The following is a 13379-nucleotide window of genomic DNA, read 5'->3' on the forward strand; positions in this document are numbered from 1 at the left end:
TGCTTGCCACTGTGACCCTTTGTGTGCTTTTTTTACGGTTCTATTTCTGCTTCAAACGTCCACACGAATGCAGCCAACTCTGACGAGGAATCATATCGCTTTATTTGCCATATTTTACACATTCATACACAATTCATGCACAATAAGAACGATTTGCACTGCCACAGCGATGGCTGAAGCAGACGACAGCGAACAGGTGCTGCCTAGCGCCACGCCGCTCGTAGGTGACGGCCCTAGCGGCAGAAGGTATGAACTAGAACGTGGGCGCTGGAAGAGGTGCTCTCTGGGCAGGTCAGGAGTGTAGTAGGTCATGGTCGAGTTAATCCAATCCTAAATCGGCTCGTCAGCGGTCGGAGATGGCCGACAATTCTAAGCTGTTCTACGGCGGTGTGTTTCTGCTGTTTCTCGCGTACAGCCTTCAGGATTTCTTCCTCGGTGGAGAACAGAGTGCGTCGCAGATGAAGGAGATTCCGAAGACCAGCTTCAAGACGGACTTCGCGAACCCCAAGTTGAAATTCCTTTACTGGTGAGTCGGTCCCACCGCTGGTGGCTCGTGCAGGAAAGTAACCGTCCGCTGCGCACGTTCTACAAGCGGCGTTCGACCCTGAAGGGCCTTTGACCTTCCTTATATTTGCTCGATTTCGCGTTATCCTCATCTGCCGCGTGCGTATCGGGCCATCGCCCATGTCGCTATTGGGCCTTGCGGTACGTTATGCGCCGGCTAAACCCAGATCGCGCACCTCCCTTTTCTAAATTAAACACATTGGTCTCGCTGTAACACTTAGGTGAAGCTGCGGGATTTTGTTAGCGTGCGTTCATTAAATACGTTTGCTTTCTGTTGTAACGTTTTCTTCTTTAGTTCATCACGTCTGGTAGCCACGAGTGCATCGACCCAGCCTTGTTTCGCTTTGCCTTGTGATTGAGTGGCGCTGTGTAGGATCCGCTGTCGTCGTGCGACCCTCGCTTGCAAGTAATTATTGCAGCGCTTCTATTGTTCGCCGCATTGGTCGAAAGCCTGTTACGTGCAGGCGCGGGACCCATGCGAAAGCTGGTAGAGTACGTGTAGCGAGTAACGCTTTGTGAAGCGAACGGACATCTTTCATCGCGTTTAGAGCTTTCTGCGTTCGTGTTCCATGTGAAGAATACGCTGCTTTTCGTATTATTATCGAAGCAAAGCAGCACTGAACCTGGCGGTCATTAGGAAAGAAACCGCCTCGGAAACCGCCTCGGGAAATGCGTGCGCTGATTGATGTACTGCGTCGTAGTTCGGGTAATCTCTCCAAGTGGGCAAGGTCCACACGGTAGGAAACCACCATGATAACTGCGCAGCAATGTGTGGTACTGTTTAGTGTTGCCCGCGATTGTTGTTTTACCGAAATGGCGTTAAAAAAGTCGTTTGGCATTCGCAGTCGTCCCGGTGTTGGCGGCTGCGTCGTTGTTTGCGAGCGAAAAAAATCGATATAGATGCTAAAAACAACCAAAAAAATCTGGCTTGGGTGAGATTCCAATACAAACCTTCTGCGTGGCAGACAGGTGCTTTTATTTAACTGCAGAGCCACATCACTGAGTAAAATTTTCTCATAAAAAAATGAGGAAATTTATTTTAGTTGAGTAGTACGTGAGAAAGTGTAATATTGTGTGGCATGAGCGTAGAATCGCACCGGAAATCACATCATGCGACTTGTGCAGCAAATGAGTTATTTAAAGGCCCACTCACGACACAGCGATCCAACTTCATCGATCATAATCAGCAGCAACTGCATTGACGAGGTGTGCAGCTGCGCATATTGCCTTGCAAGCGCACTGTAGGTTTTTCACCGATTCCCACAATATGATAAATTATGACGCAGTGGGCCCTTCATAACTATATATGCAGTAGGTGTGCATTCTAGTAGATTTTAAAACTGCCATTGATCAGTGCACAGACCTTTCATTCCTTGCGGCGTGGTTGAGGAGACCACTGGGAAGTGAAGCGAGTGAGAAGACTATGGGAACAGGGTCCTATTATGATATTGCTTTTTTACTCTTGAAAGCAAGCCTTCGGCATCCTTAAGTTTTCTTTTGTTTTGTGTCATTACATTCTTAGCAGTGCAAACTTTCTTGGCCTTAATTTAAGTATCACCTTAATTTGGTTCATCAGTGTGTCAGTAAAGCTGTCGAATCACACTTTCTGATAAGACATTCATGTTTTGAAGGGTGGGGCGTATGTTACAGAACCATTGTGCTCACGTGATTTCCACCTTTTAATTCTAACTTTGATCGTTTACTTTAGTGCTGATTGAGATTGTTTCATATGTGACACCTGATGGCAGTTGCCACTTGTCCTCATCCATGCTCAACTGCGAACTCGGAGGCCGTGGGTTTGATCTGAGCTGCGCCACATTTTGATGGACGTGAAATACCAGAGGCCCATGTACTGTGCCGATGGCAGTGCACATTAAAAAGAACCATAAGATCGAAATTTCTGGAGCCGTCTGCTGCGATGTCCCTCATGATACTATAATGGTTTTGGAATGTGAAACCCCTGATTTTATTGTTACTTGTCACATTTTCTCATGTCTTGCAAATCGTGTGGTGCCCAGGCACCACAGAAAGCGACCAATGGGCCCAGTCGATTACGTTTTTTAAGTTTAAAGTGAATGCCTTACACTCTCAATCGAATGCCGAATATGGGGATAGAACACTGTCCTGACATATCTGTCGGTTTCAATGAATCCGTTTTAGTGGGACAAAGCTTGAGTGTATTTGATATTCCGTGTTTAGTGAAGGTTTGTGTCATTAGAAAGTTCCGACACTTGTTCTTGCAGGAGAGCTGTGGAACTTGTTCATATTTGAAACCTTCCTCGTACCTCTGTCATGACGTTCAAAAAAATTCATAAATGTGAGGTGCTGCTGGAGCCAGTGTTTCAAGGCAGTAAGTAGCTCATGCCTTGAAGAATGCTAGAAACGCTGGCTCAGTCAGTTCAAAAGATTTTTTTTTTCCTCTGTTCAAGCTTCAATCTTCCTTTGGAACTTCTGCATTATCATGATGATCTGTATCATACTGCCAGGTTGCAATGTCGGTAACATGCAGGATTCCTTTTAAGCTACATATTTGCATCATCTGAAAACTGCACCCATTGTTATGCAGATTGTGTTTCATCACGGCCTCCGCTTTTGCTGTTCTGTTCAGTATTGCATTCATCGTTGCATCACCCTACTGGGAGACTTTTATTTTGAGGAGTTGCCACATTTATTTTGAAAAGTCTACTGGTAGCTTTGTAGTATAGTACTAACTTTGCAACGTAACACTGTCTGTGTCCCTTGTTTACCTAAGCATGACAAGATTATGCGAGATTAATTTTATGGAGCACTGAAACCGTATCCTCATAATACAGCTGTAATCATCGTTGTGTTTGTGTGGTTTGCTACAAATTATCCAACACAAGGTAAACCCTAGCCTCATCCATTGCTTAACAGTATCCTAATTTCTTCGGACTTGTTTGACTTAGTCATATGACTCTAATAAATAATGAACGTAACAAAAACATAGATCATCAGACACCAACACTTTTTGTGTAACAACTGTTTTAATGTATGGTAACGTATAAAACAACATTATTATGAACAGCAGTGCCATACCTACCGAGAAATTAAGCTAAATGTATCGCACGATGTCCGCCTACAACTGATCACTAGTAATCAAACTAGCTTCAATAAAAAGAGCCTTTTGTGCATCAAGACATGTAATACAATTCCGCTTATCTCTTTTTGTTAGATTTATAGAATAAAGAATGCCTTCCATTACTATGGAGAATGGCGTGAGTGGTTCAAAAGTTCCGCTTTTGCCTGGTTAGGCTGGATAGCCGGTGCCCTCGAGTGGTACCCAGTTGAAGCAAGCAGAAGATTGTTTAATGGCCAGTGCTGCTGTGGCTCCTGCTACCTGCGTGCGCCCTGCAGGTACTAGTGTCGGCGGCTGCGCAAGAAAGGTGGGCAAAGTTGGGTACAAAAACAGTGGCCTCAGAAAGACCGCATTGAGGCAGGTGATTTAAAGTGCGCTAATGTGATGAAGACCATTAAAACATGATTTTATTCCAAGATAAGCGCTTCCTTGGAACAATAGTTGCACTACAAGGTTTCTGGATCGCTATTTCAACAATCGCTGTCAACGTAATGTTTGTATTTAGCGTTTTTAAGCAGCTTCTATTGTGGAAACTAAAAGGTGTACAATTTTAGTGCAAAATTTCAGTGGAGCCTTTTTGTTTGATGCACGGTTGCTGCAAAGCAGGTATTTTGAATGAGCTATGCATAGTATGTCACATGTAGCAAGCCATAAGTGGGACAAGCAAGAGCATATGCTTCGGGATCGTGTGTGCCGACAGCTGTTTGCACAAGGGCTCCACGTGCGAGAGAGAAATTTTGCATGTGCATTTCGTTTTCAAATAGTAGAAAAATAAATGTGATGTGAAGTGGGATGTGCGACCATTCTTGTATGTCTTTAAAAGAACAGGAAGGAAGCAGGCATTATGAGGAGTTCATTTCCTGCTGTTTGGCCAGAGGCTGGCCAGTGCACCAAACTATGGGTGCATAAGTATTCAAGCTTTTTTTAATACAAAATCAATGAGTGCTAGTTGCTATTTTCAAAAAAAAAACACTAAGTAGTTTCTGAATGTTAATAAATGTTGACTGTGTCAAGGCAAACCGAAAATTGTTGTAAAATGACAATAAGTTTCATTTTCTGAGGAATAGGTAGCACTGGCATAAAACATGGCCACCTACATAGTTTGGAGAGCCAGAATGTGTCGCTTATAGACCAATCACTAGCACTTCACCAAGAGTTGTGTGCACATACGAAATCTTCTTGTTTCTGAATCTCATTCAGGGTTCTCGATGCTAAATTAAAGAACATCAGGACGCACTTAATTAGCTTTGCTTTGGACATTATTTATTTCTTCTTGTATTTGGTTTGAAAAATTACTAGTTGCAAGCGCATAGAGTGAAGTTGTTGCAGTGTCTTTTCAGAAAGGAGTTTGGATGTTAGCAGCCATTCAACACAGTTATGTTCGCAACAGGGCATGGAAGCTGCATAACATTTTGCATTGAGATGCCCACTAGAATAAAGTAAGGGTGTTAAAAAGTCAAAATTTTCTATTTTAAGGCAAATCACCATTTTTAAATATGAAAGTGTATATGAAATTTCTACTCATTACGAAACATTGTATAAACTGTGCATGGAGTTTATGAAGGAAAGAATTGGAAGTTTTCTTTTTTAGAGACAGTATTAATGAGAATAGACAATGTTGCCAAGGAAAGTATAGGGGATAGTATTAGTAATATTAATAACATCCCCTATACTTTCCTTGGAATCATTGTCTGTTAGTTTATGTAACACTGCTATAAATGTTGTGTTAGCATTACGTATAACGCCATCTACAAGTAGACCCAGTCCTCAAAGAGGAGGCAAGTAGCTGTTTAGAGAGGTGGCAAATATGAGTGTCCGGTATTTGGGGCCAACTTCTTAACTGAGCACTCGGCCATCCTCATGCGCAGCTACTCGTGAGGCTATCGTCGGGCCTTTGAGCAGTATGCGGGGCTGCTGATGGAGAAGTACCCATCGCTGCTGGTGGAAGGGGACGCCTACCCCCCGCCACCCCCCCGCATGCAGCTGGCCCACGCCCTGTCCCTGCTCAAGCTGGCCCTCATTGCGCTGGTGCTGCTGGGATTCAACCCCTTCACCTGGATGGGGCACCCCACACCGGCCTTCTACACCTGGATGGTCGGCAACAAGGTGAGCTGGGACCAAGCCATGTGGCAGGTCTCCATCTGCGCAAGGGGCTCTCAAACACCCTTTTAGTGAAAAATTGAATGAGCTTAAACTCTTAAATTATTCTTTGAGAACTATATTTTGATTTCATCTAATCATCGTCGGTTTGTTACTGAAGAGGAAATCAAGTACTAATTTTTCATGCCCAAAACTTCAGCTTGATATTGCCGCGAACCATGCATTGGGTTTGTTTATTTGTGTTTTGTTTTTTCGGCCTGGCTGCGCCGGCCTGTGCTATCGCCGTTTTCACAGCGTTTCGAACGAACGCTACCACAGCGTTTCGAACAAACGCTATCGAACAACGCTTCAGGCGTTGTTCGATAGTGCTGCGAACCATGCATGGAAACAACGCTTCAAGCGTTTGTTAGAGGCGCTGTTCGAACGAACAGCATTTCTAACAAACACTATCACGGCGTTCCCGATACAATTCGACTATTCGAGAAACCCTCGCGCCGAGGGATGTAAATTCCCGCACAGCCGATGCGGCGTCATTCGATCGCCGACGCTCACTAGCGTGCCCGTCGTTTTGCTGGCCGCTGCTTCGCCGCCTGTGTATTTTTTCAGTTGTTAGGGGAGCACAGGTTCGCTCCAATAAACTTGTTTTCCTCATAGACAACTGCGTCGTCCTTTGCTGCGTGACAATATGAAGCATGCCATCACAAATTTGAAAGTCATTTTCCGTATTTCTGCCACTTCAACTTCTAAAACTTCTTATGTCAAGCCACTGGTCTCTTAGAAGACAATGTAGTAGTACTTTATTTTAGAAATGAAATATGGTTTAAGTCGTAGCAGACACCATCAAAATATTCGATGCAATGACAAGTCGTGCAAACCTCGAAGTGGTATTATCACATTATTTTTGTGTGTCAACTCCATTATGAAGCACCTTCTTGATATAAGAGTACAAGCTTTGTGTACTGGGAAAAAGTTATCTGCTAATATGTAAAAAAATATGTCATTATTGTCCTACTAAAAGCCAACTGGAACGAATGTATCATTATGACTAAGTTCGGCATAAAGTAGGTATGTCAAAAGAGAATTGGGCGAAGGTTACGGGAGCTGCACTCGACCCTTCCCTGTTATTTCCCAACTGCCGCCTGTGCGCGACTCCACTGCTCTTTGCTGATGTCTGGCTAGCTGAATTGCAGACCTCTTTGTGTTGTCAGAGGGTAGCTTATGCGACTCGAACGCACTCTCTCAGCTGCCTGACATGTCACTCGCAGTTTACACGGCTGACTTAATGTCCCTCCACTTGACATGTCACGCTCTCCACGGCACTGCTGTCGAGGCAGACTTTGCTATGCTTCCTGTGACAGGCATTTCATTGTGCATTCTTTGCAGGCTTAGTTAGTATAACTACCCTTCAGGTTTTGGCCTTTTGAGCCAGCTGTTCTTGATGTGAAAACAAAAAGAAAAAATGTGGAGTGCAAAACTGAAAAAATACAAGCAAAGCACTTACCTCTTCTTCAGTTTTTACGAAAGTTGTGTGTATTTATTTCAAGGCTAGCAGAAAACTGTTCCTAAACAGTATCCACTTTGACCATGCCAGCAGTAGTATGACCAGCCTATATTGTCAAAAACTTGGGAAAGTAGTAAAAATTAGGCTTGGTATGTATGGTTTAACATCCCATAGCAATTTGGGCTATGAGAGACACCATAGCCCAAATTGCTATGGGAAAAAGGGCTCTGGATAGTTTCAACCACCCGTTATTCTTCAACATGCACTTGCATTGCACAGTACATGGGCCTCTAGCATTCCGCCTTTGTTGAAATGCGAGTCGGTAGCCAAGTGGCGCAATCGTGGGGCCATTGCAGAGCCTATAAAAACAAGACCGAAACGAAAAAGCATGCGCTACTTGCTACGAAGTGACCATGGCTTAACAATATTGTGCGTGAATTGACATGTTTTAGTTCTTAGCACTTTAGGGAAGCTTATCTCATCACTGCAGTGAGCTTTGTCCTTTATTTTCTTACTTATGGCAAGCACATCAGAAACTACAAATTAGTCATTTCAGAGAAGAAAGTACTAGTTCTTCACTTCAGGGCTAGTATTCTGCAAGAGCCCACAATGTGAGTCGAATAATACAGTGATGCTCAATTGGGTGGAGCTTGTGAGCAAGGAGAACGGCACTCCTTTTTGTTGGCTCTTAAGTTTTGCCTTTGAGCACCAGCTGTGACAGATGGTCTACTCTGTGCCCCTAACTTGATATGCCAACTAGTGGACTACTTAAGAAAGTTCTCATTGTGTCACAGTGGTCAATTGACTAACTTTATCAGTTCTTTCCAGACATAATTATTGAATATTTCCTCCCCAGATTTCTTGGCCAGATTTCGACCCTGCATCATTAACTTTTTTTGTATTGTAAGAAAAACGGATGTTTCTTGATGGTTGCACAAGATGTTTTTTTTTTTTTTGCTGGAGGAACTGCTGCATTCGATATGTGACATAATACATAAACGAAAGGCAGAAGGAATGAACTATTAATCATACAAGTTTTAATAATAATAGATGTCTTATGAAAAAAGGGATGCCATCTGTGCCCACGTGTCTTATTTGAGTGTTAATATTGAGGACATGAAATTCTATGTTAATTCATTGTCACCTCCTTGCAGCTGTACTCCTGTCTCATGTTGTTCTTTGTGTGTGGAGCCATCGAGAGCAAGCTAGTTTCTACCGGGGCGTTTGAGATTTACTTCAATGGTACGTAACAGCTACTACGTTTTATCTGGTGTAAAAAACGGAAAATGCCATAAAAGCTATATGCTTAACTCTCACGAAAGTGATTGCGTGACGCCATGAACTATTTGCAACATGTGCTAGGAAAGACAGTCAAGAAAGCTAGTGTGTTACTTTTTTGACGGTGTGTTGCTTCTAAAAGCTAGTGTGTTGCTTTCTAAACGCCACAATTTTTATGTGCATCATTCATTTTCGAACATTTTGAACATTGTCTTTATAGGGCTAAAATTTGTGTATGAAGATCTATAAAATACGCCAGTTGGTCCCGTTACATTTACCGGTGTGCTGCCCGCTTGTTACGTTTCTCTATTCTTCCAGTAGCTGGGGTGAAATTTGTTGTCACAAGTTATGAATTGCTCATAATTAGCAACGCTAATCAAGGCTTGTGAAGCACTATTGTTCGTCAATGTTTTGTACCAGTGCTTGTCGTACAAAATTTTTGGTTCCCTCTGGCAATGTCCCACACCATAGGCATGCAGTGTAGGGGAAGGAGGTTTTTCCAGTGTTTATGTACAAATTTAGACCAGTTAGTCACCATACTACAATATACTATCGCAATTATGCAGCATGGTTGCTAGGTGATATTGAGGGTTGTGTACCATTATTCGAGCAAGAAGGATGCACTAGTGAATATTGCAGACTGTCATTAAGCGAAGCCTGAAAATACCAACAAAAATCTGTTTTGTTTAACATGAGTTCCGTTTACTCAGAGCTGACGAGGGCTGCAGAATGCAAGAATGGAACCAATCATATCAAAGACAGTTGTTCCATTTAAGCAGAAGTTTCATTTTACAGATTCCCGTCTACTGTATAATTAGAAAGGTGATACAACTGAACTTTGTTATTTGGAAGTTTCATTCAGCCCAAGTATGATCTCACAAATTGTCATGTTTGACAAATACCTAGAATATAATTCCCTCCCCCCTCTGGCTGATATGTTTCTTTTTTTTCTGCTTCTGGGCTTTTATCATTCAAGGCACGAGTCCCATTGTAGTTTCTGCATGGAATTGAGGGAAGTATACCTGTTTCACCAACTGATGCAAAACCTTTGAGCTGCACTAGCCAAAGCCTCGATTTTGACTTGTGATTTGGCCACCACGAAAGCATGGCTACCGTTCACATGTAGGCTTTAAACCTGCATGTTTGAGTGTTTAGCAGATGGGAAATGACTACTGGTGACTGTGATGAAAATTAGTATAGATTTTGCCACTATAGTAAAGCCTTACTGACAGATCAGTGTTTGGCAGATGAAACCTCATAGCATTTAATTTTTTATTCATGATTTTTTTTTACTGAATATGTTGTGGTCCAGCTATGAATAACTTGAACTGGCACCTAGGAATGCAACAACAGGCAACCTACTTTTTTTCATGATACTTGTCCACAAACCTGCAGTGTTATCATAATGTTCACTTACATGTTGATCATGCCGACCAACTGAACCAAGTCAAAGTTTTAACACTGCAATTTAATTGCGAGGGTAGCATTATCCTGTCCAAATTTTGGTCATTTGTAAGTGTCAGGTCCTTATGAGAGTGGCAGTGTCACGAAGCTGTCCAGATAACCATGCATGTCCGAATCATCAGGATTTACATTTAGATTGGTGACTGTTGTGATAAGTATCAACATTAGACAGTAGTAAAGATGGTTGACACAGAGCCTGTGATAAGTTGCAGCGTGGCATGTGTAAAATTTGGTGTTCTTAAAGAAATAGTGAATAACTATTGCTGAGGTGTATGTGCTGGTCAGTTAAGATCGGTGTGCTCAACACTGCTGGGATTACGATTTCGTGCATTGCGGTTTTTCCCACTGTGTGCTACTACCTTGTTCTGCCCTCAGCGTAGAGTCGGTGCAGTGCACTTGATGTGTGCTTCAATATTGCTCACAGATGTGCGGGTTTGGTCCAAAATCGAGACGGGCCGCATTCCATCACCTCCCGAGCTGTTCCAGATCATCGACAACCAGGTGTTCCTCAAGTCGTCCACACTGGGCCTAGGCGAGAGCTAGCTGCCTGCCCGGCGTCTTAGTGCATCCCGCTGATCAAGGTGAGCCTATTTACTGTCGCTAGTGTTAAATGATCTGTGCAACATCTGTCAGCTTAAGACGTGCAAATAACTGAAGAATAGTTGCAGAAAATGCCCGACTCGATCTTCATAAAGCCTGATGTAATAAGGCATTGTATGTTTGCCCATAAGTGCATATCACAATCACTTCTTGGGGCATGGAAGCTAAAACAATGCTATTTTGGCCTACAGTGTGGCAGACTCCTGTGTTCCATAAGTGTTTTTGGTGTGGGCCAATTTTAGTGGTTTGAAGATGCAAAATGCCAACAAAAATAGCAGGACGCGCAAGAGATCTGCTGTATCGTTTGATTTAACCAGAAAGGAGCAATAAGAAAGTTTTCTCAGTTGCGAGGTATGCCTCTCTGCAACACCATGTTTTTGTGGTTACTTCTGCTGGAGCTAAAAGGATGAAGTTCACATAACCACTGCCACGCTGAATGAGCTGCCTTACGGCTCTCGCAACAAGAGCATCAGAATTATCTCTGGTGATTTTTATAGAAAAGTCGTATCAGGCACGAAACCAGACGGGATCAAGAAAATATTCTCTGCTCAACAGAGGTTCTACTTACTGAGAGATGTACACAGGTTCGGAATTCAAGTACGAGGCAAGTTATATTAGAGGCACTTGTTTCTTGGCCCTTGGGGACATGGCGTGTAGAGATGTTTGTTACATTTTATGTCCAGACCCAACAAAACTAAATACGGTAGACTCTCATTTAACAGAACCTGAAGGGGCTCAGGCAAATTATCTTCCATTTAACGGAAGTTCCGTTTACTTAGAGATGAACATGGGTGCACTGTGCAGGGGAAAACTAATCATATCGTGGGCAGTTCCGTTTAAGCAGCAGTTCTGTTCAACAGATTTTCATTTACTGAGATTTCGTTGCACACTTGTTTAGTTTATTCATGCTCCTTTCAAATATGCAATTACTTTTCGTGTACGTGAACTGGTTTTTCAGATGCACGAAACTACCTTTCTATTGTTTCTGTAGACAGTAGGAAAAAGACATTCAACAGAAAGTCTATATCACGGTATAACTACGCACTATATTGTATGCAGTAAGTGGAACGCTGCAAAGTCTTTAAGTTCAGTCATAACTACTCATTCTGCAGATGATCGAAAATTCAGTGTTTGTACATAAATAAGAAATCAAAATTTAAAAATCTGTTAGCAGAAAATCAGAATTATGCTCTCAGCACTTTGCGATGCACAACCTGAACTTAAAGACAAATAAGCCATTACAGCTCTAGCTGCTCTAGATCGTAAGAAATTTTTTCAACAACGTAAATAACTGACCCTCGGCTTGCACTTGTATTGCACAGATATAAACGGCGGATGAAATACTGGCCTCAGAGCACAGTGCTTTTTGCAGTGTCGGAGGTCAATAGCTGTTTATTTTGTTTTGTCTGGCTTTACATGCAAAACGATAGCTGTAGATCTCAACAATGTAATGAATTTTAAAATATGCTTTCTTAGTGCGTAGAACGTTTCAGAAAGAAGTCAGATAGGACAGACACACTTCTGACTTTTTTGAAATGTTCTGCGCACCAAGAAAGTATATTTCTTTTAAAATGCAATACCAACCAGGCCAATTAGTCACTCTTTTGAATGTAATAAAGCAAATACCTTATTCTTGGCCGATTTATTTTTTTGGTTCCACACGCCATGTCCCCCCTGAAGGGGCAATATTGTTTCAAAATATTTTCATTTGCTGTGAGTCTGCTGTATTGTCATTTGCATGATTTAGTTCTTATTCTGTAAGCAAGCGTGCTCGTTTCTTACCAAGTGTGCTGGAGTTGTAGCTGGTGAGGGCTGTGATCCGGGCTTGTTGGTTTGTCAAACATTTAGGTATTGGGTGCCCAAGAACACAAGCATGAAAGAAGGAATGTACACTCACAGTGGCACTTGTACACACTCCTGGCATGGGGTGTGTACTTTCGTAAGGTGTTTTTGTGTTTACACTCTTTCATGCACAACTCCTAAAGGTACGATACCATTGTGCCAGAAGCTTTTGCAACACGGGCCTCTCTTTCTTCAACTGCACTCCCCACCCCCCCCCCCACGCACAGATTGGAGGTACGCTTTGCTGCCGAGCCCTAGCCGAGCCAGGCGCCACGCTGGGGTCTCCAGGTTTCCGACGCCCCTATGAAGCTGACCGCAGAAAGCAACCCTGTTTGCCCGCGGCCGGTGGAAGCCTCTTTTGGCGTCGAGCGACAGCGAGTGCTCCGGATGACATTTGGCTCTGGCTCTCGCGCGGCAGTCGAGCAGCCCCATTCCTGCTACATCATCTCCCATACTTTCACACACAACATTCTTTTTTTTTTCTTCTCTAGGAGTCTCTGTCCTGTTTTTTGTTGAAATTTAAGGGGGTAAATGTTAGCGTGCGCAGTGCGCTTTGCAGTGTTGCAGGTCAATAGCTGTGCATCTAGTTTTTCTTCATAAGTCCAAGTTTTTCTTCCCACTTTTTAATAAAAGTTTGTTGTTGAGGAGCGTCTTTTGCCTCGTACTCGACAAAGAAAACAATCAAGCATGGAAAAATCGGTTTCACACCAATCTTTAAACTTTACAGCATGTTATTTACCAGTGTAGTTTTACAAGTCCATACAATGCAGATGTTCAGGAGAACATAGGGGCTTGAGGTTTACGAGAAGTCGTCGAAAAATCTGCGTGATCTTGTTTGTATTCGTTCACTATGACTTGCAGGTGAAAGCCATCTGGCGTGGCTCTTTTGGCATTCTCATTGAAGTTTCAGAGGTCACACGAGTAGCTGCGTAC

The 13379-nt window shown here is 42.9% G+C and overlaps 1 protein-coding gene across 1 annotated transcript; it reads left to right on the plus strand.

Annotated features, from left to right (window-relative positions):
- The first annotated feature begins 326 nt into the window (after positions 1-326).
- Positions 327-13090, plus strand: SelT (selenoprotein T). Its single transcript, XM_037422990.2, has 5 exons — positions 327-526; positions 5530-5767; positions 8417-8504; positions 10429-10585; positions 12674-13090. Exons 2-4 carry the CDS (start codon positions 5579-5581, stop codon positions 10545-10547), a joined length of 396 nt encoding a protein of 131 aa, XP_037278887.1. The 5' UTR covers positions 327-526; positions 5530-5578; the 3' UTR covers positions 10548-10585; positions 12674-13090.
- Positions 13091-13379: the final 289 nt, after the last annotated feature.

The sequence above is a fragment of the Rhipicephalus microplus genome, chromosome 1, assembly GCF_043290135.1.
Source record: "Rhipicephalus microplus isolate Deutch F79 chromosome 1, USDA_Rmic, whole genome shotgun sequence".
Taxonomy (NCBI): domain Eukaryota; kingdom Metazoa; phylum Arthropoda; class Arachnida; order Ixodida; family Ixodidae; genus Rhipicephalus; species Rhipicephalus microplus.

Bases quoted from the DNA above. Each gene is read 5' to 3' on its own strand.
- SelT (XM_037422990.2), top strand. From the start codon at position 5,579: ATGGAGAAGTACCCATCGCTGCTGGTGGAAGGGGACGCCTACCCCCCG. The intron at 5,768-8,416 runs GTGAGCTGGGAC...ACCTCCTTGCAG, and splicing joins CCTGGATGGTCGGCAACAAG to CTGTACTCCTGTCTCATGTT. The intron at 8,505-10,428 runs GTACGTAACAGC...TATTGCTCACAG, and splicing joins GTTTGAGATTTACTTCAATG to ATGTGCGGGTTTGGTCCAAA.